At 40.7% G+C, this 24,711-nt stretch overlaps 2 protein-coding genes and 1 pseudogene across 2 annotated transcripts in view; 2 read left to right on the top strand and 1 right to left on the bottom strand.

Moving 5' to 3' along the window:
* The window catches only part of Eif4a2 (eukaryotic translation initiation factor 4A2), a 6,139-nt gene extending 4,522 nt beyond the window's left edge, over positions 1-1,617 (top strand). Inside the window, exons 8-9 of the mRNA XM_031364597.1 lie at positions 1-68; positions 1,329-1,617. Of these exons, the coding sequence (XP_031220457.1) occupies positions 1-68; positions 1,329-1,473 (213 nt within the window). The 3' untranslated portion in view covers positions 1,474-1,617. The remainder of the gene's footprint in view (positions 69-1,328) is intronic.
* A 484-nt stretch (positions 1,618-2,101) lies between these two features.
* Positions 2,102-17,235, bottom strand: Rfc4 (replication factor C subunit 4). Its single transcript, XM_031363518.1, has 11 exons — positions 17,024-17,235; positions 16,736-16,877; positions 14,229-14,307; positions 9,830-9,909; positions 5,945-6,064; positions 3,490-3,633; positions 3,148-3,268; positions 2,806-2,931; positions 2,578-2,658; positions 2,352-2,468; positions 2,102-2,278 (listed from the first exon to the last, which is right to left on the bottom strand). The coding sequence occupies exons 1-11, from the start codon at positions 17,202-17,204 to the stop codon at positions 2,183-2,185; spliced, it is 1,287 nt and encodes a 428-aa protein (XP_031219378.1). The 5' UTR covers positions 17,205-17,235; the 3' UTR covers positions 2,102-2,182.
* A 4,217-nt stretch (positions 17,236-21,452) lies between these two features.
* On the top strand, positions 21,453-21,988 carry LOC116085751 (annotated as a pseudogene).
* Positions 21,989-24,711: the final 2,723 nt, after the last annotated feature.

Raw genomic sequence — 24,711 nt, forward strand, 5'->3', positions numbered from 1 at the left:
GACGTGCAACAAGTGTCCTTGGTTATAAACTACGACCTACCTACCAATCGTGAAAACTATATTCACAGGTGAGAAGAAAGCATCTCCAATATTTGTATTGGAGAAGTAAATTCAAACATTATTCTACGGTGTTTTGTATACAAGGTGCTGGCAAATCAGGGAATACATGGTAGTAAAAAGGCACAGTAATTTACTAAGGTCTAAAATTGTATTTGGGAAGATTGGTCAGAACAAAGTGGGAAAACTTGTAATGTGGCCAAGGTTGTGTACACATGCAGATGAGGTTGCTTTAGAATTTTTTTTGGTCTTAGCTTATGTTTTGAGCCTTGATTTTTCTTGTGTCCATGTGCTTTTTTTCTTGGTGATTGATTCTATACAGTTGGGATTTTCTTGGTGTTGCTGGTAGCATTTTGAGTGATTCCCTGGTTTAGTTATAGTGGCTTTTATCCCTAAATAAATTGAATTGTACTTTGTTATATGATGTAAAAAAAGACTTTTTAAAAAATACAGGAGTCGATAGCGGCAGTTGATGACGAGATGGCACTCAGAAACGGCGTTGACGTAATTTAGGACGTGGAATCATAAGCGAAACAGCACACTGTTTGAATAAAGAGCGAGTCGGTATTTATATTTGATTTTCTTTTGTCATGATTATTTGATATTTTAAGTTGTTCCAGCCCAAGGCAATTTGTATGTTAGCATTTCTGATAGGGAGCATTAAGTGGTTTGTATTGTCTGGTACTTTGTAGGAAGGTAGAGAGCTGTTTTGGAGGTAACACGTTTGAGTAATTTGAGTATATATAACGTGTGAAAAGAAGCTGAGCAAAAAGCAGTGATAAGTTTGGGTTACCATACCAAATACTTGCTTTCACACTGGAAAAAAGTAAGTTTTAGAAAATAGTTAACCTTGCAGCATTTGTATTTACAGTTCCAGAAGTGCGTCGAAATGGATTGTATAACTGTTTTCTTTTATTCCTGGTGTTTACATTTGTCCCAGGCTGACAACTGCTCCTGGCTGGCCCACTTTGGTATGGGCTTTAATTTCACCCCAAACACAATATTGTCATCTGCTTTAATGTAATGCTCAAGGCGCCTATCTCATTTTGCAGCCAGACAAGCCTTGAATTCTTTTGGCACTATCTGCAAAGGAAGATGTTTTTCCACCTGGATATTGGTTTTATCATCAGCTAGTGCTCCACTTAGAAGCACGAACTATAACCCTGATAAGTAAACAGCAGCTGATGGTTAACAAGTGGATCGTCATATTCAGTAGCTTTAAATAGTACTTAAAGCAACTTGCTGACTGCCTGTTTCTTTCTCTTACACAGAATTGGCAGAGGGGGTCGATTTGGGAGGAAAGGTGTGGCTATAAACTTTGTTACTGAAGAAGACAAGAGGATTCTTCGTGACATTGAGACTTTCTACAATACTACAGTGGAGGAAATGCCCATGAATGTGGCTGACCTAATTTAATTCCTGGGATGAGATAGTTTTGAATGCAGTGCTCGCTGTTGCTGAATAGGCGATCACAACGTGCATTGTGCTTCTTTGAGAATATTTGAATCTTGTCTCAATGCTCATAACGGATCACAAATACAGATTCTGATAGCAAAGCGACTTTAGTCCTGAGCTCTTGTGAGGAAAGGCATTGGCTTTATCCTCTTTAGAGTTAGACTGTTGGGGGTGGGCATAAAAGATGGGGTCTGTAAAATCTTTTTTTCTTAGAAATTCATTTACTAGTTATGTAGAAATGGTTGTATTAGATGTTCTCTATCATTTAATAATATACTTGTGGACTAAAAGATATAAGTGCTGTATAAAATCAGCCAATTATGTTAAACTAGCATATCTGCCTTTATTGTGTTTGTCATTAGCCTGACTAGAAAGGCCTTTAAAAGTGATTTTTTTTTTAGAGAAAATTTGAATGCTTTTTTGTTGGTATTGTATTTATTCAATAAAGTCTTAATTAGTGCTAAGTGTGAACTGGGCCCTGTTGCTAAGCTCAGCAAGCAATCATCCTAGGTAGGGCTAGCCCCAGTAAAATTGCCATATTGCACATGTCTTAATGAAGTTTGAATGTTAAATAAAATTGTATATTCACTTTATAGGTGGTCTAGCCATTTATTTACATTTTACATTCATAACAGCTGGTTTCACCATACAAAGGGTAGATTCAGCATCTTTAACAATTCTGAGTTAGTTGTTGCATCACAGTTGCACAGAGGCTCATCAGCTGCAGGTGCTCATCTGCACCATCTGCTAAACACTTATCCACTTCCTACAAAAGGAAATAGAAATTACCAAGGCAAGCTAAAAAGGATCTTGGGAATTTTTTGAAGTACAATACTTACAGCAAGTTTTTCTGTAATAATGGACTTATGTTTATCAGATAGATTTTCATTTTCTATAATTGCATCATGAAGTTGATTAACAAGCTGAGTAGCTGCATGTCCTTCATCTATTAGATTCTGCAACACAAAGTTCAGGATTTCTGTTTACTTGACTAAAGCTCATTTAGGAAGTGGGATCAAGGGCTTTTTTTGCCCCATCCATGCTGAGTTGATGGACTATATATACCTTTACCACAGCTTCTAGTTTGTCAAAAGAGCCACTATGACATGCAGTGAATATTCCATCAATGGTTGCAGCTGGTATTACCTGAAACAATAAGGACAAGCTGGACAGTGGTGGTGCCTGCCTTTATTCCCAGCTATTCCCAGCACTTGGGACAAAGTCAGGTGGATTTATGAGTTCCGAGGCCAGCCTGGTCTACAGTGTTACTAAAGAAGAGTTTAGTGTACTTGCCCCAGCAATGTCTGTGATCACACTTTCCGAGACTTCCTTTCCACCTGTTAGTCGAGTAGCACTTTGAAGAAATGTAATGGCTTTCCGTAAATCTCCTTCTGATATTTTAACAAGATAAGCTATTTCCTAAAGAGAATTTGTAAGAAAATTGGGCAGACACAATGGAGTTAAATTCCCAGAACCCACAGTGTAAGGAGTAAACCTCTAACCCTACATAAAGAAAAATCATACTTGACTATAGAACTAAAATAATGCATGTGTGGAATCATGTGTTTATTTTTAAGACCTCTGTAAGATAATAAAGGGGATTGGTATAAAACTACCATAAAAATTAGTAATTACCTCATTGCCAATTTTGACATTTTCCTTCTCAGCAATATCCAGTAATCGCTTCTGTTGAATTGTATCAGACAGAGGCTTGAAGCGGAATTTTGAACATCTAGAAGTGAGGGGTTCAATTATCCTGAAAAAGATTGAAAGAACCATGATGCATTTCAAAGCACAGAAAGAGGATGTTGGATGTTCTCACTACAAATCCAGGTGGAAAGATGAAGTTACTTTGATCTGATAATTACACATGTATGTGTGTATAGATATGTCAACTGGTGTCCCATAACTACATAACAATACTATGTACAATTTTAAAAAGGCTGTTTAGCATGTGCCTTCAGGATATATACATACCGACTGACATAGTTACAGATGAGACAGAATCTAGTTGTTTTAGACTCTTTTTCCATGGTACGTCTTAAAGCTGCCTGAGCAGCTGAAGTCATCGAATCTGCTTCATCCAGAATTACAATCTTAAAGGGAGGACATGGCTTCCCACTAAATCAGAAACAAAGGAGTTGAAACTTGATAAGTTTACCTATGCTGAGATACACTACAAAGTATGTGGTAATCCATAACTCTTGGTCATACATAACTATAGTTTACTTTTGGACTCTACTTATGGTATATGTATGGGTGGGTGCATGCATCCCACAGCATTCGTGGAGATAGCTGTAAAACTGGAGTTGGATCTCTTCCCACTATTATATGGTTCTGAATAACAATCTCAGGTTCTCAGGCTTGCATGGCAAGTACTTTCCCCTCGGAATCTATATTGTTTAATTTATAAAATGATAGTGAGAAATTACAATGAGATTTAACAACTGTAACATTTCTATCCTTGTGCTTTAAGATTAGGAAAAGAAAGCAGAGTAGCTGTAGCACCTTTAATACTGTAGTAGTTCGAGTGGACACCCAGACAAATAAGTGATTAATGTCCTAGACAGGTCAGCATGACATTGTTTCTCCAAGCTACCCAGAGACTGGAGTGCAATCTAAGACACATGCATCTAAAGTTCTCAGACCACAGTTAGCCATAGGTAACTGAAAGGACAGAATATGGAGTAAGGAGGAACCTACAGTATTCAAGAACTGTAAAGCCACTACCAGGTTCTAGTTGTAGATTCTTTCCACCTCAAAAAGCAGCTGTTTATCAGGAATCCCTGCAAGACTCCAATCACTAGTCTACTTCCTGTCTCCTAAGCTTTGCCTGTTCTGGAAGTTCATGGTCTATAGCTGGCTTTTTAGTGTATTTTTTACTGCTAAGCAGATATTTTATTCACCCACTAAACAGTTTGGTATGTTTAGTATATTGACTACTAGGAACAATTATGAGTATTGTATATATATTTAAGCAACCAAATTTTCATCTTTTAGGCATGCATACTAGGAATGGAAATGTGTGTACAGCACTCATGTGAGGTCAAAGGACAGCCTTTTCTCCCTACCTTATGGAATGGACTCAGGCTACAGGTCTGTGAGGCTGGCACCTTCACTGCTGGCTATCTTACTTTAAGCCCAATTCTGCTTAATCTTTAGAGAAGCTGACAAACTTTTCCAAGACTGTTCTATTTTATATTCCAGTCATCAGTGTAACATTTACAGTGTTTTTCCATAACAAGTGCTTGTTTATTTTCTGTTTCTTGTTATTTCAGTGACGGTAGTAGTTGAGAAACATGTATGACCTTTGCCCTTTTTGTAGTTGTATTTTTATTGAGTTTTAATTCTTTTTTTTTTTGTTTTGTTTTTTTTTGTTTTGTTTTTTCAAGACAGAGCTTCTCTGTAGCCCTGGCTGTCCTGGAACTCACTCTGTAGACCAGGCTGGCCTTGAACTCAGAAATCCGCCTGCCTCTGCCTCCCAAGTGCTGGGATTAAAGGCATGCGCCACCACTGCCCGGTGAGTTATAATTCTTGACATATTCTGGATAGAAGTCCTTTTCCAGATACATGATTCATAAACAGTTATTCCAGTTTTGTGAGTTCTTATTTATTCCCTGTATCATGTTTCTTTAACAAAGCTGAATTTTGTTTTTGACTTCTACTGTTCATTTAGTCAGTCCAGGAACATTTTATGATATTCAGCAAACTACTAGGGGCATTTCAATGCTTTTCAGTCTTCATGCTGCCAGGCTTTTACTAATGTATATGACTGCATGGGGCTCTGGCTGACACCAGTGCCTTCAATGTAACAAAGAAGAGAAGGAGGGGCCATGCCCCTAACTACCCGCCCCAGGGAGAGCAGAACCAGCAGGATTTGGCTCTCATAGCAAGGGCACATGCTGAGGAAGATCCAGAGTACAGTAGCATTAAGACCTTGCAAGGCCTGGCTACATGAAGAGCAGTGATGCTAAATTGCTGTCCTTCCACTTCCCACCCTCCCCACTCAGTCTAGTATAAGGGCTTTCCACTGCCAACTCAGAATTTGTCTTACTCTAGCTTGTGTTAAACATGGAATCTGAGACTGGTAATTTAAAGAAATGTTAATTTATTTCTTGGTTCTAGATATTAGGAAGCCCAAGATGGTGAAATCTTATCTGTTGAGGATTTTCTAGTCAAATCACTATTAAAAAAAAAAGTGGTAAGCAGGGTCTGTCATCTTCTGATAAAGACACCAGAAGGGCTTTCCTTTCTAACTTCTAATCAAGTTATCCCACCCGAATGCCTGACCTCTAACCTCTAAATACCATTCGCACAAGACTTTGGGGATTAAACTTCCAACACTTGACTGAAGGCCAAATTAAATCCACAGCCTATATTTAAAGCAAATATAGTGAACTATATTATGGAGAGGGAAGGGCAAGTTACTTACTCTGAACGACTTCCTGATACAGTTAACTGAGCAAAATTTTTCACTTTCTCTCGGACTACTTGTATTCCACGTTCATCAGATGCATTTAACTCAAGGACTCGTAATCGAAAGAGTTCAGGCCTATTTCAAAATGAAAAGTATTATGAAACATCATATAACACTAAGTAACCCAGGTGTTGATGCTGTGTAGGAGTTTAGAACCCATCTGGTGAGCAAGACAGAGGCACAGTCACACACATCTTTCTTTGCAGAGCTATGCATTTAACATTTTGGCTAAAAACCTAGAGGTTAGGCATGGTGGCCAACACTTTTAATCCCAGCACCTGGGAGGCAAAGACAACCAGATCTGGGATCTCTGTGACTTCAAAGCCACTCTTGTCTATATACAGTGAGATCCTGTCTAAAAAACAAATAACAAATACTATAACAAACATTTAAATTACTTGTTTTGTGTAATAAACTTTTTCAATTAAAACAATAGTAACATATTTTTTAGATAATTTACTTATTCTTCAGTTGTTAGACATCAAGTTTTAAATGTTATAATTTAACATATTTTGACTTCTTCCCATAGAATAGCTTGCTATAAGGAAAATTGCAAGATTAAAACATGGATATGTTGTACATGGCAAGGAATCCGACTCAGGGCCTTGCATGTTAAATGAATGCTCTACCTACCACTGAGCTATACCTCATCCCTAAATATGAACTTTTCTTAAAAAGATGGATTCTCATAGCCAAGCTAGATTAGAACCCTCTATGCAGTCCATGGTGGCTCAAACTTGCAATTTTCTTGTTTCCATTTTTTAGTGCAGGATTTATAGGTATGCAACATCAATCACACTTGGCATATAAGAATTTTTTTTTTTTGAGACAGGGTTTCTCTGTATAGTCCTGGCTGTCCTGGAATTCACTCTGTAGACCAGGCTGGCCTCGAACTCAGAAATATGCCTGCCTCTGCCTCCCAAGTGCTGTGATTAAAAAGGTGGGCGCCACCACTACCCGGCGTATAAGCAATTTTAAATGAGTATGTAAAGTAATATGACAATGGAGATCTGAGAAATAATAAAATTATGCTCAAGAAAACCATTGTTTCAAAATTCTCTCTAGAACATGCACTTTTTCATTTGGAAATGGTTTTGCTAGGAAGCCCAAATTGGCCTCGGATATGAAATTATTTTGATGGGATTATAGGAGTGTTCCACCATATACATATGCCTGTGTGTGTGTGTCTGAGCCCAAGGATGCCAGAGATTGTTTTAGATCCCCTAGAGCTGATACAAGCTATGTGATGTAGGTCCTGGGATCTAGGATCCGAACTCTGGTCCTTTGATACCTTTGATAAAGCTGAGCTATCTCTCTAAGTCAATGGTTTAGTTTACTCTTTATTTTAAGTCACATGTACAACTAAGTATGGCATTTACAATTAAAGTAAATTCTTTAAGAATATCACTGCTAGGTGTATGGTGGTGCAATGCCATGAGTCCCAGCACTTGGGGGACAAAGGCAAGTGACTATGAGTTTGAGGACAACCTGGTCTATAGAATGAATTCCAGGATAGCCAGGGCTACACAAAGAAACTCTGTCTAAAAAACCAAAACAGACAAACAAAAGGAATATTACTAACATTATTTTGGAAACTGTTATCATGTGGCCCAAGTTGGCCTTGGACTCATGATTCCACCTGCCACATAATTTTTAAAGTATAGTAAGACGATATATAAACTAGATCTGTAACCCATTCCAAAATAAATATGCCACTGAGTTTTGTTAAAGTTATACCACTAAGGTCAGTTCATCTTGAATCTGAGTCATGTAATAAAAAAATTCTGAGAAGCAAAGATTGCTCTTTTACACAAAAGTATCAGGCTTGGAACAGCTTTTTCCCTTTCATATTTTTTTTTTTTTCGTGACAGGGTTTCTCTGTGTAGCCCTGGCTGTCCTGGAACTCACTCTGTAGACCAGGCTGGCCTCGAACTCAGAAATCCGCCTGTCTCTGCCTCCCAAGTGCTGGGATTAAAGGCGTGCGCCACCACCACCCGGCTTGTTACAAATTCTTAAGTGAAACTACATTTAGGAATTGTCCAATTCAAAATCTAAATCAGTTACAGTAGACAAGGTAGTAAACACGGGAAGAAGGATCTAAGCAAGATCAGAGAAGATTTCCTAATGTACCTAAAATTGCACTCAATCACTACTCAGCGGTGCTCACGATCAGGGGACCTGAGGACAAGGAATATGGCCTGCCACTAAAGGCAGGGCTGAGGAGGCACATGGCAGGTACCACATAAAGTCACATTCAGAGGATATGACTGGTCTTCTGGGCCCCATAATTAAAGTAATGAAATCACAACTTTCTCTGTTATAGTACTTGCAGCATATGAACAAGGTTCAAAAGAGGTAGAAACTGATTCACTCAGGGAAGAGTAAAATGGGACCATGGGGGTCTAATTGTTTTTGGTTTTGTTTTTCAAGGTAAGGTTTCTTGGCTATCCTGGAACTCCCTCTGTAGACCAGGCTAGCCTTGAACTAAAATCCTCCTGCTTCTTCTGGGATTAAAGGTGTGTGTCCAAGACAGAACCATGGGAACAAACAAAACCAGCAATAAAGCCAACAAGCACCCCACAGAGAGAAAGGGGTAGCAGGAAACAGCACCAAAATGTTGTATGCTTTGTGAGTGTGTATATATACACCTGAGTGCAGGTATCCATGGAGGGAAGGGGGAAGAGGTATGGGATTAGCTGGAATTAGAACATGGTTGCTTAGAACTGAACTTGGGTCCTCTGGAAGGCCAGAAAGCTCTCTTTTTAAGATTATAAGTACACTGTGTAAGTACTCTGTAGCTGTCTTCAGACACACCAGAAGAGGGCATCAGATCTCATTACAGATGGCTGTGAGCCACCATGTGGTTGCTCGGATTTGAACTCAGGACCTCTGGAAGAACAGTCAGTGCTCTTAACCGCTGAGCCATTTCTCCAGCCCCCAGAAATCCCTCTTTTTTTTTTTTCCTTTTTGGTTTTTCGAGACAGGGTTTCTCTGTATAGCCCTGGCTGTCCTGGAACTCACTCTGTAGACCAGGCTGGCCTCGAACTCAGAAATCCACCTGCCTCTGCTTCCCAAGTGCTGGGATTAAAGGCGTGCGCCACCACCGCCCAGCTCAGAAAGCCCTCTTAACCCCTACATCATCTCTTCAACCTCTGGTAAATAGTCTTAACTACTGATTCTAACATCATCTCTTAAACTCTATTTCGTTCTTCTAAAGATTTCTTTTTATTTATGTGTGTTTCTACATGATGCATGTTATATGTATTCAGGTATCCTCAGAGGCCAGATGGTATCTGATGTCCTGGGGCTGGAGTTACATGCATTTTTGAGTCACTGGATGTAGGTGGTGGGACCCACACTCTGGTCCTCTGGAAGATAAGAAAGCTTTCTTAAGCCCTAAGCAGTCTCTTCTGCCTCTGGTGTATAGTCTTTAAGAAAGAAGTTGACCAACTGTGGTGGTTTGAATAAAAATGGCCCCCCACAGGCTCAATTATTTAAACATCAGTCACCTGCCAATGGCATTATTGGAGAAGAATTAGGAGGTAAGGCCTTCTTGGAGGAAGTGTGTCACTGGGATGGGCTTTGAGGTTTCAGAAGCATGTGCCAGGCCTCAGTGCAGTCTTGAGCTCTGTCTCTGCCTGTGGATCAAGACGTAGCTCTCAGCTACTTCTACAGCATCATGCTTACCTGCATGCTGCCAAGCTCGGCATCATGATGATAACCCCCTGAAACTGTAAGCCAGCCCCAGTTAAATGCTTTCTTTTAGAATTGTTGTCTTGGTCATAGTGTCTTTTCTCAGAAATAGAATAGTGACTAAGACACCCACCAATGTCAACTTACCCAAAGAGCTCTCTAGCTGCTGCCAAAATGGTGGATGTTTTGCCAGTTCCAGGTGGCCCATAGAACAAGAGATTAGGAAGCTGCAGAAATTAAATTTTAATGTTTGTAGGTTATATACTGTCACAAATAGATGAAACTAAGAATCCCCAACCATCTGTAGAATGATATGGTAACTTTTCTAATAAAGAATACACATGTCTAAAGAATTTTTTGTTTTTTTGTTTTATTTTGAGACAGGGTTTCTCTGTATAGCCCTGGCTGTCCTGGAACTCACTCTGTAGACCAGGCTGAGTTCCAGGAACTCAGAAATCCGCCTGCCTCTGCCTCCCAAGTGCTGGGACTAAAGGCGTGCGCCACCACCACCTGGCTGAGATTTTTTAATATAAGTGGTATCACAGTATTTAAAGTTCTAAACATGCCCTTGAATGTGCTATGTAATTGTAAATGGCCTTGATGACCTTGAACTCCTGACCTCCTATGTCCACTTAAGAGTTTTAGGCCACTCTTCCCTGATAGGGCATTAAGTTCCAATTTAGGCAGGTGAATCCTAAAAGTAGCAACATGCTGCCCTTCTTGTTCATTCAAGCTTTATTCATGGCTCATTCACTAGGCGTCAAGCTGGGTGCTACTTTGGAGCTTTCACTGGCTTCATCCTCTACTTGGAAAACAGTAACAAACCTCAAGTACTTATAGTGACTTCTGATACAAAGAAACTTTCCCCTCTGAATGTCTGCACTTCTCAGTCTGGACTCTGGCTCCATTATTATATCATTTCAAGACTACACATTGCAAGCTCTCTAACATCCATTCTAAAGTGGCTCTGCTTTTATTCATTATTTTTGCCGCACTTGTTTGAATTAGCAGTTTTAAGTGTTTAACAGTTGAGTTTAATTACAAAAGACACGCTTACCTCACTAGATCACTTAAAAAGGTGATAAACATTTTATTTACAGCTGGGAGTAATGGTGCATGCTTTAATTCAGCACTCAGGAGGCAGAGACAGGCAGATCTCTTGAGTTTGATGTAGAACAGCCAGGGCTATACAGAGAAACCCTGTCTTAAGAAAGATAGGAAGGACACTGGGCAGTGGTGGCGCACGCCTTTAATCCCAGCACTTGGGAAGCAGAGGCAGGTGGATTTCTGAGTTCCAGGCCAGCCTGGTCTACAGAGTGAGTTCCAGGATAGCCAGGGCTACTCAGAGAAACCTTGTCTCGAAAAACCAAAAAAAAAAAAAAAAAAAAAAAAAAAAAAAAAAAAAAGATAGGAAGGAAGGAAGGAAGGAAGACAGAAGACTACTTTCATATCAACAACATATAGTTTAAAATAATGCTATAAGACCCTACTTTCAAATAAAAATTAAGACATCTTATATGATAATATTAACTTGCCAGGTTCTAGGTTCACAAACCTGTGGACATGTCCTTGAGGAATACCTATAGGGAAGTGTTTCCTCAGAGTCAGCCCAGAAGAGACACAGAGGTCCAGGCAAGTGAGGCTACAAGTTGAACTGGAAACAAAACGTAGCATTATCTAAATGGTACTAGTTTTACAGACATAAAAGATGCAAGATGGAGAGATGGCTCAAAGATTAAGAGCATTTGACTGAATGTTCTTCCAGAGGTCCTGAGTTCAATTCCCAGCAATTACATGGTGGCTTACAACTATCTGTACGGGGATCTAATTCCCTCTTTTGGTGTGCATGAAGACAGAGCACTCATATACATGAATAAATAAATCTTTTTTAAAATGTAAGAATAAAGTCACAGTGCTTATGCCAAGGTTCAGATGCAGCTGAGGTCACGGAACGAAGCTATCTGTAAAAGTGAGGCAGAGGCTGTAGAAGAGACTCTTGGGATCTGGGAGATGCCAAGATCGTAGAATGTCTGCTGAGGAGCTGGTCCAAGACGAAGACTATGTGCTACAGGTAGCCGAGCTGGAGGAATGGGGTGACCCTCAAGTGTAAGTCTTTCCTTGCTCTGACCTTTCTTCCCTTGGGGATAGGGATGTTCATTCTGTGCAACTGTATATTATTATGTAACTTGGCTTTGACTTTAAGGGACTCACAATTTAGAGATGAAGTATCAGAAGAATCTCTGCCTTTCTACTTTTAAACAGTGTTATCACTGTTAAAGACTGAGAATTTTAAAATTTGTTTTGAATACATTTTGCTTTATGAGTCAGCCATCAGCCTAGGGGGACAAAGATTAGAATGTCATAGTTTAAAAGTTTTATGTTGGGGCTGGAGAGATGACTCAGCGAGCAAGAGCACTGACTGCTCTTCCAAAGGTTATGAGTTCAGATCCCAGCAATCACATGGTGGCTCACAACCACCCGTAATAAGATCGGATGCCCTCTTCTGGTGTGTCTGAAGACAGCTATAGTGAATTGAGCAGGGCCGGAGCAAGCGGGGCCGGCAGAGTTCAATTCCCAGCACTCACAAACATGATGGCTCATGGATATCTGTACAGCTACAGTGTACTCATACACATAAAATAAAATAAAATAAGTCTTTTAAAAAAAAGTTTTATGTTTGAATGTCAAGTTCACAAGTGAGAGACTTGTGATGATAGCACTAACTGTATATTTGACATGAGCACTAGGGAGCCAGGGGCCAGGGGGTTGAACACTGGCATTCACCTTTCTGCCTCTTCTTTTTCTTTTTTAAATTCATTTTTATGCTCATTGGTGTTTTGCCTGCAAGTATGTCTGTGCCAGGGTGTCAGGAACCCTGCAACTAGAGTTACAGATAAGTGTAAGCTGCCATGTGGGTGCTGGGAATTGAACCCAGGTACTCTGGAAGAGCAGCCAGTGCTCTTAACCATTGAGCCATCTACTTCTTGAGAATAAATGCAGTGTGACCAGCTACCTCAAGTTCCCGCTGCCATGCCTTCTTTATCCTGTATTGTGAGCCAGCATAAATCCTAAGGTGTATTTTGTGTCAGCAATGTACAAAGTAATTAGCATGCTATACCAGGTCTCATAGTTTTTCAGATAATAATTATTTTGATCTGTATATGACTCAGTATTTGTAATGATTAACACAGGTAACTATAATATATTTCGACTCTTTAAGACAAGAGTAAAATTATTCTTTTAAAATGTTTCTAATTCACATTTATTAGGTATTCATTAGATAATGGTTTTTTTCTTGTTGTTTTGTTTTGTTTTTCGAGACAGGGTTTCTCTGTGTAGCCCTGGCTGTCCTGGAACTCACTCTGTAGACCAGGCTGGCCTTGAACTCAGAAATCCGCCTGCTTCTGCTTCCCAAGTGCTGGGATTAAAGGCATGCGCCACCACTGCCCAGCCAGATTACTTATTTTTATACTATATAAACTGATCTCAGAAAAAAAAACCCAAAACAAACAAACAAAAAACTATTGTAGTTCAACTTTATAATATTTGAAAGGACTTTAATTCTTTAGGAAAAAAAATCACTTTATAAATTTAGTCGGAAATGAGGTGAAAAATATCAAACGAGTCCTTTTCTTTCTTCTGCAGCACTGGGGAGCAAACTTTTTTTTTCCCTAGATTTTCAAGACAGGGTTTCTCTGTGTAGCCCTGGCTGTCCTGGAACTCACAGACAGATCTCTGAGTTTGAGGCCAGGCTGGTCTACATACTGAGTTCCAGGACAGTTAGGGCTACATAGAAAGACAATGACACAAAAAGTCAAAGAAAGAAACAATCAAAAAGTGGGTGTGGAGGGAGAGGAAGCCTAACCACAACTGCCTGCAGGGGCGAGTACAACTTTGTTTTTGATGGTACAAAATCCTCAACTCTTATGTCACTGTATAAAATTCAGGGCATGGGTATAAGGTATACAACACAAATGAATTCTATGTTGATTTGGCGGGGGGTTTGGGGGGAGGATGTCTTATCTCAAATACACTTAATTTAGATCTATGCAAATGCTATGGCTTGGGTTTTAAATGTTTCCCAAAGGCCTGTCTATATATTACAGCTGATGAACCTGTGGGTAACTATAACTTCACTATAGCTGGTCTGGGATTTACTATGTAGATCATGTTGGCCTCTGCTCCCAGATGTTAGAATTAAAGCCACATGACACTACACACAGCCAACTATATATTTTAAAATCTGACTTGTTTTGATAACATATCTGTAACTGTAACATGCTTATATCTACATGGTTTACTTGTTTGTCTCCTTTTTTTCTCTAAAATAAAGGCTTATGGAGAAAGGGTCCTAACCTATCTTAGTCAGAGGTCTTTACTTCAATACTACATAATAATGCCACATAGAAGATAATTTGGCAAACTACTAGTTTTAAAAATAATATCAAAGACTTATTGCATGTACTTCATATGGACAAAAGTCTAATAAAGGAAAAGGTGAATGAATTCTTAAAATTTCCAATGCCATCAAACACCATCTACTTACATCAGCTCCTTCTAAAGACTTTTTCAGCACTGCAACCACTTCTTCCTGGAAAGCAACTTCATCCACACACTTTGGACGGCTGGAAGGCAGAGAGAAGCGGGTTATGGGGCACACTGTGGTAGCCACAGAAAAGTCTCCAAGTGTTCCCGCTGCTGAGACACCAATGACAGCACTCACAGGTTACTTAGGAAACGGAAGGAGGCGGAAACTCCACTTGTATTTACCTTGAGCAAATACATACTGCTGGAACGAAATTATTTCTGCCTTCTACTGTACTGCATGATAAAATAGTAAGCAGAAGTTTATGTATTCTAAAGAACAAACTTAGAATTAAAGTGCATGTGGAGGCCTACCTCTTTAATCCCATCAAGGAGGAGACAGAGGTAAGTAGTTCTTTGAATTTGAGACAGCCTGGTCTACCTAATGTATTCCAAGACAGTCAGGGCTATACAGTCAGACCTTGTCTCCAAACAAAACAAAACAAAACAAAAAACAACAACAAAAAAAAAGGTGAACACTTGCCTACAAAATATCTCTTGAGATGCTCATGAAGGTAAGTTGTGAAGAACTATTTAATAACCTAACAACTGGTAACTACTTTGGTTTAAAATAATTAAATAACACACTCTTTCTCAGCTAATACATTAAATGGTCAATATCATTTTCCCCCTCCTTGAGACAGAATTTCTGTGTAGCCCTGGTTGTTCTGGAACTTGCTCTGTAGACAAGGCTGGCCTTAAACTCAGAAATTTGCTGAGAGCTGGGATTAAAGATATGTGCCACCAGGACCAGGTAATAATTTTGATCTTAAGTCACTTATTAGTAATTTCTATTTTTTTGAGACAAATGTCTCACTATGTACCTCTGGCTAGCTTGGAACTCCCTATCTGGACCACAGACATCTGCTTGCCTCTCCCTCTCAAGTGATGACTAAAGGTGTGAGCCACCAGCCATTATTTAGTAATTTTGAGAGAAACTATGACAAAGTTGTCTTTCCAAACTTTATTACTGAGATTTCTACTTAGTAAATTAATAAAACATCCTTTTATTTTGAGAAAGTTTCATGGGGGCTACAGACATGGCTTAGTGGATAAGAGCACCTGCTGCTCTTCTAGAGGACCTGGGTTCAATTCTCAGAGCCCACATGGTAGCTCACAACTATATATAACTCTAGTCCTATGGTATCTGGTGCACTTTTCTAGCCTCTATGGGCACTAGACATATACATGGTGCACAGATTATATATATAAGCCAAGCACTCAAACACATGAACTAAAAACAATTTAAAATTTTTTATTTGTGTGTGTGTATGTGTGTTACACATACAGATGATATAAAGGGAACAAATTTCAGAAGTCACTTCTCTCCTTCCACCACGGTATTCAGGGATCAAACTCACATTGTCAGGTTTCCACATCAAGTGTTTTTAACCACTGAGTCCTTTTACCAGCCCCAAATTCTTTGATCCACACTTTCATAATTAATCAGGTTGATACTGGGCAAGAATCATTGTGTGCTATAAAGGTCTGCAAGGATTAGACAGATAACAATGAAAATGTCCAAGGATGCATGACAGATATATGGTGCTGTAAAGCTTCTCCAAAGGAGAAGCAGTATGTAAGTCTGACAGAGTGTGAGAGCTTATAGCCAGAGCTGTCTGATTGGAGAAGCTGAAAATCCAGATCCTCCCTTCCCCACATCCTCGTTAATTAAAAAAAAAAAAAATCTAGTTTTGGAGTGGTGAGATGGCTCAGCAGGCAAAGGCACTTACTTATTGCCAAGTCTGATCACCCAAGTTTGACACATGGAATAAACAGGGTAGCTGTGAGTCAAAGCATGCTTGTTATGGCATGCATCCTCCTTCCTCAACAATAAATTTTAAAAACATGAAAAATATAGACTTATGGGCTGGAGTATAGAACAGTGGTAGCAAGTAGAATGGCCAGTTCACTAACAAAAAGTAAAACAAAACCTTAGTTTAGGGTTAGGGAGCTGGACCAACAGGTAAGTTGTGAGCTTTCAAAGCCTGATGATCTGAGTCTCATCAATGGAAAGAGTGTAACCACTTGCGTTGTTGGGGGGACAACTATGGCATGAGTTGGGGGCAGGAAGAGGGGTGATATAGATGAAATACTCATATTTGAACTTCTCAATAAAACTGAAATAACAAAATAACACATGCAGGCCTTGTTTGGCTTGAAAATAATCCGAAAATCCTTGATGATCACCGAGGCTACATCTAGCTAACGGTTATAGATACTTCTTGTATCATCTAGCAAATGTAAGTCTAAAACTGTACACTTTATAAAAATCTTAGGTCATCTACAAAATAAGCGAATTAAATTCAACTACTGTATCACTCGAAGGACCAAGACTTATCATTGGGTGACCCCGCCCCCCCAAAGGTATGATCTAAATACAGCAAAGTCCCCCTTATATTTAAAAAAAAAAAAAAAAAAAGACTAGAACTTATTAGTTAACTCAACAAAAGTACAAGCAGTTCTTACTATTTTTCCACCCAAGGAACTGGTTTGACTTTCTTGGTTTCTCCACTGCTTCCTGCAGTGGCAGGTGTCCCCCGGTCCTTGGTCAATTGTGGTTTGGTACTGACAGATGTGCCTTTCAGAAATGCCTGCATGGTTTCTTCACCTGGGTGTAAGAAAAAAAAAAAGAAACTATTATGGGGCAGTTCCCCGTCAAAGGACCCCTAACCTTGTGCCTTGAGCGAAGGCGGAGGACACATCCCGGTCCCCGTCAGCCTGTAAAGGCGGAGAACACTCAGACCAGTCACTTACAGCAGTCGCCTTCCCCAGGGTGCCGTGGTTCCCGCCACAGGACGGCGGCGAAAGGCATGGCGGGAGCGCGCCACGTAACAACGTCACTTCCGGCGCGCGGGTCAGACTGACGTGCGCCTCCTTGGTTTGCGGTGTATAAGTGCGGCTCCGGGCTGCATCTGGGCTGTTCCGCGGAGGTCATCCTGTGTAGGCTCCGCGCCAGACCCCAGAGCCCAGCAGTCACTGCAGAGTGCGGTGGGGGACGACGCGAAGGACCGGGCCTAGGGCGGGCTCACGCTGGGAAAGGCTTTAACTAAGCAAGCGGCTTTTTGGATTGGCTGCCACCGTTAGTCAGCCTGAAGGTCGGGGCCAGGACGTGCTCACTTGACCCTTCGCCGGAAGGGGACATCCTGCGGACTACTGCCCCGCCCCCGATATACAAGGGCACAGGGCAAACTGCCTTTTAGAAGTGCGGCGTGTGAAGCTATAGAGAAGACTCAGCGGTTAAGAGCATTGGCTGCTTTTGTGGAGGACTTCAGTAACTCCAGTTCAGGGGAGTTCAACGCTCCCTTCAGGGCTGCAGGCCCTGAATACGTGTGGTGCACGTACTTGCACTCAAGCAGAATAGTTACACACACACAGCCCGGGGCAGATGTCTTTTTACAGTCAGTAAAATCAGGTTATTGCAGAGAGGGAGGACCATCTACTATGGGCATCTTGTAATTCCTGAGACCCACTCAAAAAACTAGTGGTTGGGCTGGAAATAAAGCTCATCAATTAAAAGTACTTGCTGTTTTCCTAGGGGACTAGAGTTTGCTTTCCAGCATCCAGGAAAAAAAAAGAGTTTGGGTGGACCAACCGAAAGAGAAAGGATTTGAATATATTTGTCAGAAGACAAGCTTGATCTGTGGAGGATTTACTAGTCCAAATGAGCCTTTTAGTTCTTAGCCAGCCTCTGGCCTTAGATGTCTTCATGTTAGCACAATAAGTTCATAGAGTAGTTGTGTTAGCAGAGATGATTGTCACCCGAGTCGAACAGCAACAACTGCTCTAGTAACTGCATTGCCGGGAGCTGAACGTGCCATCCACAGGAATGAAAGATAGTACCAGCCCGCAGGGGAGTTCAACTAACTTTTGCCCTACAGTGGAAGAAATGTCATTGTTTCCACCAGAAGTAGAATTTATCTAATTGTGCTCATTTTCTTGAACCAAAACTGTCAAAGGCTGAGTTTCATCAGAAGCCTGCTCGGGGTTTGGCAAAAATACACTTTCAATCCTAAAGCAGACCTACAAGATCGGAATCTCTATGGTGTCTGGATGATGTATTTATCATATAAGGTTTTTGGTTAGTGGATATATTTTTGCTTTCTTCAAAACTCAGGTGGAAAAACCTCAATGTTATCAATCCCCAGTGTTGTCCTCAGTAATTCTAGGGTTAATGCTATAATAAAAAACTTTTTTCGGTTTTTGTTCCCTCTTGAGGTGGTTCTGCAAGACATCCTCACCAGATGGTGGCACATTAAGCTTACACTTCCCAGGTTTAAGAACTGGGATTCCAGCATAGGGGCTGAAGAGATGGCTCAGCGGTTAAGAGCTGACTGCTCTTCCAGAGGTCCTGAGTTCAATTCCCAGCAACCACATAGTGGCTCACAACCATCTGTAATGTGATCTGATGCTCTCTTCTGGTGTCTCTGAAGACAGCTACAGTGTACTTATACACATAAAATAAATCTTAAAAAAAAAAAAAACTAATCATAGCTGGGTGGTGGTGGCACATGCCTTAAATCCAGTATTTGAGAGGCTGAGGTAGAGGTAGGTGATCTGAGTTTGAGGCCAGCCTGGTCTATAGAGCGAATTCCAGAATCAGAAAACAAGCCCTAAGCAAGCATGCATTCATTACAAATTACCCAGCATGAGACAGACTTCATTGTTCTTCACTACAGTATTTGTTATTCTAACTGAATTTCTTCCATAAAATAGCCCAGTTACTCTGAATGGGGATGCGAATGCAAACTATGCAGGAATATTCAAACTGAAAAAAAAATCTCCATGTTGTTTACCACTATAAAGGTGATAGGAGCTAGGAGAATGGAGTCTAAAAATGAGGTGGATTAGTCTCATGCAATAACTTTATTCAGAGCACCAGAGAGTTTATAACCCTGATGGTTAAGAATAAGCACATGAGAAAAGTGTGCAATCATAAGGATAAGCCATACCTGGCAAAAATGTGTTTTTTTTTTCATAAAGGTAGAAAACAATAGCCAGTTGTAATGAATAATCTGAAATGAATGCACTTCAAATATGCCTGGGAGGGGCATGGAAACACATTCCAAGAACGATTCCATGTTTTGAAGAAACTGAGGACTGAAAACTTGTCTTTTTTTGAAGTGTTGTCACAAGAACGCAGAATTCTCATGACTTCATTCTTAGTGTTCTGACACCATGTTACTAGGAAAAACCCAATGCTTATGAACAAATACAAAAACCACATATAAGAGACCCATGTGAGGCTGGCATCATCTCTAAGCTAGTGGTTCTCAACCTTCCTAATGCTTTGACCCTTCAATACAGTTCCTCATGTTTGAGTGACCCTCAACCATAAAATCATTTTGTTGCTATTTCATAACAGTAATTTGCTATTGTTATGAATTGTACATATCTGTTATGCAGACTATATGGCCCCTGCGTAAAGGTCGATTGGCTCACAAAAATGTCAACCCACAGGTTGAGAACCACTGCTTTAGGTTCTGATGGCAATGAGAAGCATGAAGGTTAGCTATAGGGGAAAATATACACATATAAATTATTAGAGCCAAAAGGATGTGGCAGCCCTTTTACAGATCAATTGATCTATCTTTCACTGTCTATCTATCTAGTCCTGCAGGAATTGGTTTCATACTTGGCAGCTCCAGCCAGTTGGGAAATGTCACCAGGAGCAAACAGAAAGATAAGAATCTGAGATGGTCACATGTGACTGTTAATGTCAGTAGTCAAGGCTGGCCCCTGTGATGAGATGAGACACACAGGACAGAATATGGACTTAAAGGCATCCAGGGAACAGAGAGATGGTGATTCTGAAAGTGTTGGCATCAAGAATGTCAGGAATAGCAACAACCTAAATCTGTCTAGCATTTTTCGAAGCTAACACAGGAGCATCACTCAGTTCATTTTTACACCACCACCCCTGGCCCAGACTACTTTTCAGCCATGGGGATTGTTGGAATAATTGCTCTATACTGGGCATTCCTATAAAAGGACTTCAGGTCCCTAGGTAAGAAGGACAGTAGAAAGGGTCAGTGAGGTGGCTCATTGATTAAAGGTGAGTTCAATCTCTGGTACCCATGTAAAGGTGGAAGGAGAAAACCTGACTCAGCAAAGTTGTCCTCTGATGCCCATGTGCTCACCATGGGACACATGCCCCCTCCAACATCAAGCATGGGGTGTGTTCCAGTGTGTGTGGGGCAGGCGGGGAGCATGTGTGTGTGCACGAACACTATCTATCTATCTATCTATCTATCTATCTATCTATCTATCCATCCATCTAAATTAAAATTTAAAAGTAACAGGGCTTCCAAGAAGCAGCCCAGGAGAAGAAAGCATTGTATTCAGAGATACTCTGCTGAGTAAGCACGGGAGAACTGCTGTTTGGAATACAAAAAGCTATGCACAGAGTTAAGTAAGATGCTGGGCACTGTAGTTTAGGACATGAGCACCTGTGAGGAGAGGGTATTGAGTGGTTATGAGGAAAGGCCTTGAAAATGGGTACATGTATAGGGTCAACAATCTAGGTGGTATTCAAGGCAAGGCCCCAAGGCAGGCAGAAATCAATCAGCTTATCCCCATTGTAGCAGCTGTTCAACACGTACCAATCCCACGGATAATGAGATGATCCCAGGGACCTTTGAAGACCACAGAGCTGCTTTTAAGCACAGTTGGTGATGACTGTGACCACAGGAGGTGTGTGATGGAGCTGGCAGCAATATCCTGACTGACAGAGCTAAAGTAAACAGAAGGTGGGACCTCCCCAACCTGGAGGAAACATTGCCTGAGAGCATAATACCCTCTATTTCATTTTATTGTTCACCTTTATTTCTGTTATTCTAGTATTTTTAAATTTTAATTTTATCTTTATTTCTGCTATTTTAATATTTTTAATAATTTTATTTTTTAAATTTAAATTTTTATTTTTTCAAGTGGCTTACAAAGTAATAGGTTTACATATGGAGCTTTCATTTTTGAATATTTTTAATTTATTCTTTGACAGTTTTGTACATGCTTACACTTAAATTCTCCTTTACACACCAGACTTACTTACAATAAAAGTGCACCACCACCACCCAGCTTCTTAGTTATATTTTAAAATTAGCTTACAAATAGTGCTTTCCGAGATTGAAGCAAGATGGCGAGCACACGGAACGAAAATCTGTGCGCCTAGCGACAGGTTTTAGAGGCAATTTCTCTTCACAGTATCTTTTTCCAAATCACTTGCTAAGGATCATGGCGATGGCAGTAAAATGGGCGATATCAAACAGAACTATCTGGAAGCATTTATTTCCAATCCAAAATGGAGCTTTATCTAGTACTTGTCACAAATCTACATATTCTTTTCTTCCCGATGAGTACAATTGCAAGGTAGACCTGGCTTTGACATCCGACGGCAGGACAATAGTGTGCTACCACCCTTCTGTGGGTATCCCCTACGAACACACCAAACCCATCCCTCAACCAGATCTTTTGCATAATGAGGAAACACATGAGCAGATACTGAAAACTAAGTTAGAAGGAAAGCGCAAGCATCCGGAGCAGGGACCCATGACAGAACAACTGAGCAAGGTGTTCTTCACCACAAAGCATCGCTGGTACCTGCACGGACAGTACCACAGTCGTCGTAAAAAACTGAATCCTCCCAAAGACAGATGACTACTCTTGATTCTCTGAGCATCAAGGAAATTTTGCTGTGGGTCTTATTTGCCAGCTGAGAAAATGTACATGGTGCATTCAGTAAGATGGTATATAGGAAAATAATAAAAATACCCTTTCATGGAAAAACAAAAACAAAACAAAACAAAACAAAACAAAAAACAAATAGTGCTTTCCATGAAGGCTTTGCACATATTCTTAGTTTTGCTTAACCACCTCACCTCCTCTTCACCGCTTGCCCCAGCCATGCTTACACCTTTAACTCCCAGCATCCCCCCCCCCCACTTTTCCGATCACGTGTTATACTTCCTCCTCCTCCTTTTACAGATTTTCCCCTCCTCAAGTTCATGTGTCCTGCTACCTGACCTTTACAAGCACTCTAGGTTACACACACAAATCCCAAAAAATGCAGCTAAGATCCACATATAAAAGATGAAAAGCATGAGGTGTTTGTTCTTCTTGGCCAGAGCCTTTATTTAGTATAATATTTTCCAGTTCCATCTGTTTTCCTCTAAATTTCTTTAAAAGTGTTTAAATCAGAATTTGAAATACGTCTCTCTGGCCTTTAAAGTTTGAGTTTAATGCTCAAACTAACTTGCCTTTAGTCTGATGGACCTGCCTTACAAACTTTTTTTTTTTTAGATCTTATTATGTTTATGAATGCTTTGTCTGAATGCATGTATGTATACAATGGGTATGGCTGTTGGTTCCCTTGGAACTGGGGTTATGGATGGTTGTGAGCCACTTGTGGGTTCTGGTGATTGAACCAGGGTCCTGTGCAAAAGTGACAAGTACTCGTAACCACTGAGCCATCTCTCTAGCCTCCTGGACCTACCTTGATGTGTGACTTACTGTTTTCTCGTGCTGCTTCCAATATACTTTCCTTGTTTTACATATTTACTGTTGTGATTATGATACAATGTACTGCTTCCATGAGACCCAGCTGTGGGACATTTTCTCAATTAGTGATCAAGGGGATAGGGCCCCTTGTGGGTAGTGCCATCCCTGGGCTGGAAGTCTTGGGTTCTATAGGAGAACAGGCTGAGCAAGCCAGGGGAATCAAGCCAGTAAGAAACATCTCTCCATGGCCTCTGCATCAGCTCCTGCTTCCTGACCTGCTTGAGTTCCAGTCCTGACTTCCTTTGGTAATGAACAGCAATGTGGAAGTGTAAGCTGAATAAACCCTTTCCTCCCCAACTTGCTTCTTGGTCATGAAGTTTGTGCAGGAATAGAAACCCTGACTAAGACAAATTGGTACCAGCATAGTGGGGTATTCCTGTGACAGCCTGACCATGTTTTTGGGAGGACTGTGGAAGGACTTTGGAACTTTGGGCTGGAAGAGCCATTGGGATGTTAAGAGCTCTATGCCATGTATTGAAAGATAATGTTGAGAGCTGTGGCCTCAAAGATGAATGATGCTTTTTCCTTTCTGTGTAAAACAAACCTGTGTAAAACATTTAATATTGCTGGCTTGAGTAAATATGATTGTTTAAAAGAAATAGTGAAATAAAAATTTCAAAGGTTTAAAAATGTTTATTTTATTATTTTGCATCACTTAGGTGCCTGGTGCCTATGGAGGGTAGAAGAGGGCATCGGATCCCCTGGCACTGGAGTTACAGACATCAGTGAGTTGTCATCTGGGTAGACTGAATCAAACCCAGGTCTGCTGGGAGAGCAGCCAATGTTTTACCTTCTGAGCCCTCTCTCCAGCCCCTAGCAACCACTTTAGGTGTTTGCGTTGGTAACTGATTTCCTTTCCTTTTTCTTTTCATGGAAAATGTTAGCATTTAGTGATCCTCCCTGGGTGGCTTCAAGTCACCGGGACACAGGCACCTTCCACACCCTTAATCTTCATCTCTTCTGCTGAAGAATTTGGCCTTCACCACTGACAGGTTGTTTAGGGAACGTCTGTCCTCTTTCCCAGAACTTCGGAGGAGACCTTTCTCAGTGTCAATGATGGGAGCAGCTCCATTCTTGTGTGTGTTTTCAGCATTAACCCATGTCTGTTCACTGACTAATGTTCCCAATTTATCCAAGTTGGCAGTTGGGCAAAAGCTCTGTTTCCTCTTTAAGTGGCAAAGCCTCATACCAACTTTCCCAAAGTCATCTGGATACTATTTGTTGAAGTTGATCTCCTGTGGTGATGCATGCCTCCAGCATTCCCACTGCCTCCTGGGTGCTTGCCCTATGGCCATGGCCATGGTTCACATGGCCCAAGAGTTTCTGGGTTTTCCACAGTCTGGATGGCTTGGCAGAAAAGAAAGAGGGAGAACCCACCATCACCACCACCACAAGTCTTAGGAGTTAGCAGGCCAATAATTGATTTTCTTAGCTTATTACAAAGTTATTTATTTATCTATCAATTTACTTCTTTTTTTTGGGACATGGTCTGTTTTACTAGCCCTGGCTTCCTGGAGTTCACTATGTAGACCAGGCTGGCCTCACGTTCACAGAAACCTGCCTGCCTCAGCCTCTCTGAGTGCTGGGATTAAAGATGTGCACTACAATGCCTGGCTACAAGTATTTTTAATTTTTATGGTAAGTATTCCAATTCCCTTCAAGTGATTATTTAACTCTGATTTATACACTTCAAGATATGTGCAGGTTTAAGTTTGGTTCACAGAACAAAACTTTGTAAAAGACTTAGGTCCAGTTTAGGAATGTAGGTCAATCCCAAGGTTCCTAGCCCAGTGCGTTTAGCACTCAGAAGTGAGAGATGAGGAAAGCAGTGGCTATGGCGGTGGCGGTGGCTATGGCGGTGGTGGTGGTGGTGGTGGTGGCTATGGCGG

The sequence above is a fragment of the Mastomys coucha genome, unplaced genomic scaffold (genome assembly GCF_008632895.1).
Source record: "Mastomys coucha isolate ucsf_1 unplaced genomic scaffold, UCSF_Mcou_1 pScaffold12, whole genome shotgun sequence".
In the NCBI taxonomy this organism is placed as follows: Eukaryota; Metazoa; Chordata; class Mammalia; order Rodentia; family Muridae; genus Mastomys; species Mastomys coucha.

What these genes read in the sequence shown, in the direction of transcription:
- Rfc4 (XM_031363518.1), bottom strand. Translation starts at nt 17,204, where the DNA reads ATGACCTCCGCGGAACAGCCCAGATGCAGCCCGGAGCCGCACTTATAC. An exon ending in GTATCAGGAAGTCGTTCAGA is followed by an intron (nt 3,634 to 5,944) that starts GTAAGTAACTTG and finishes TTTCTGATTTAG; the next exon opens with TGGGAAGCCATGTCCTCCCT. An exon ending in ATGTCAAAATTGGCAATGAG is followed by an intron (nt 2,932 to 3,147) that starts GTAATTACTAAT and finishes AATTCTCTTTAG; the next exon opens with GAAATAGCTTATCTTGTTAA.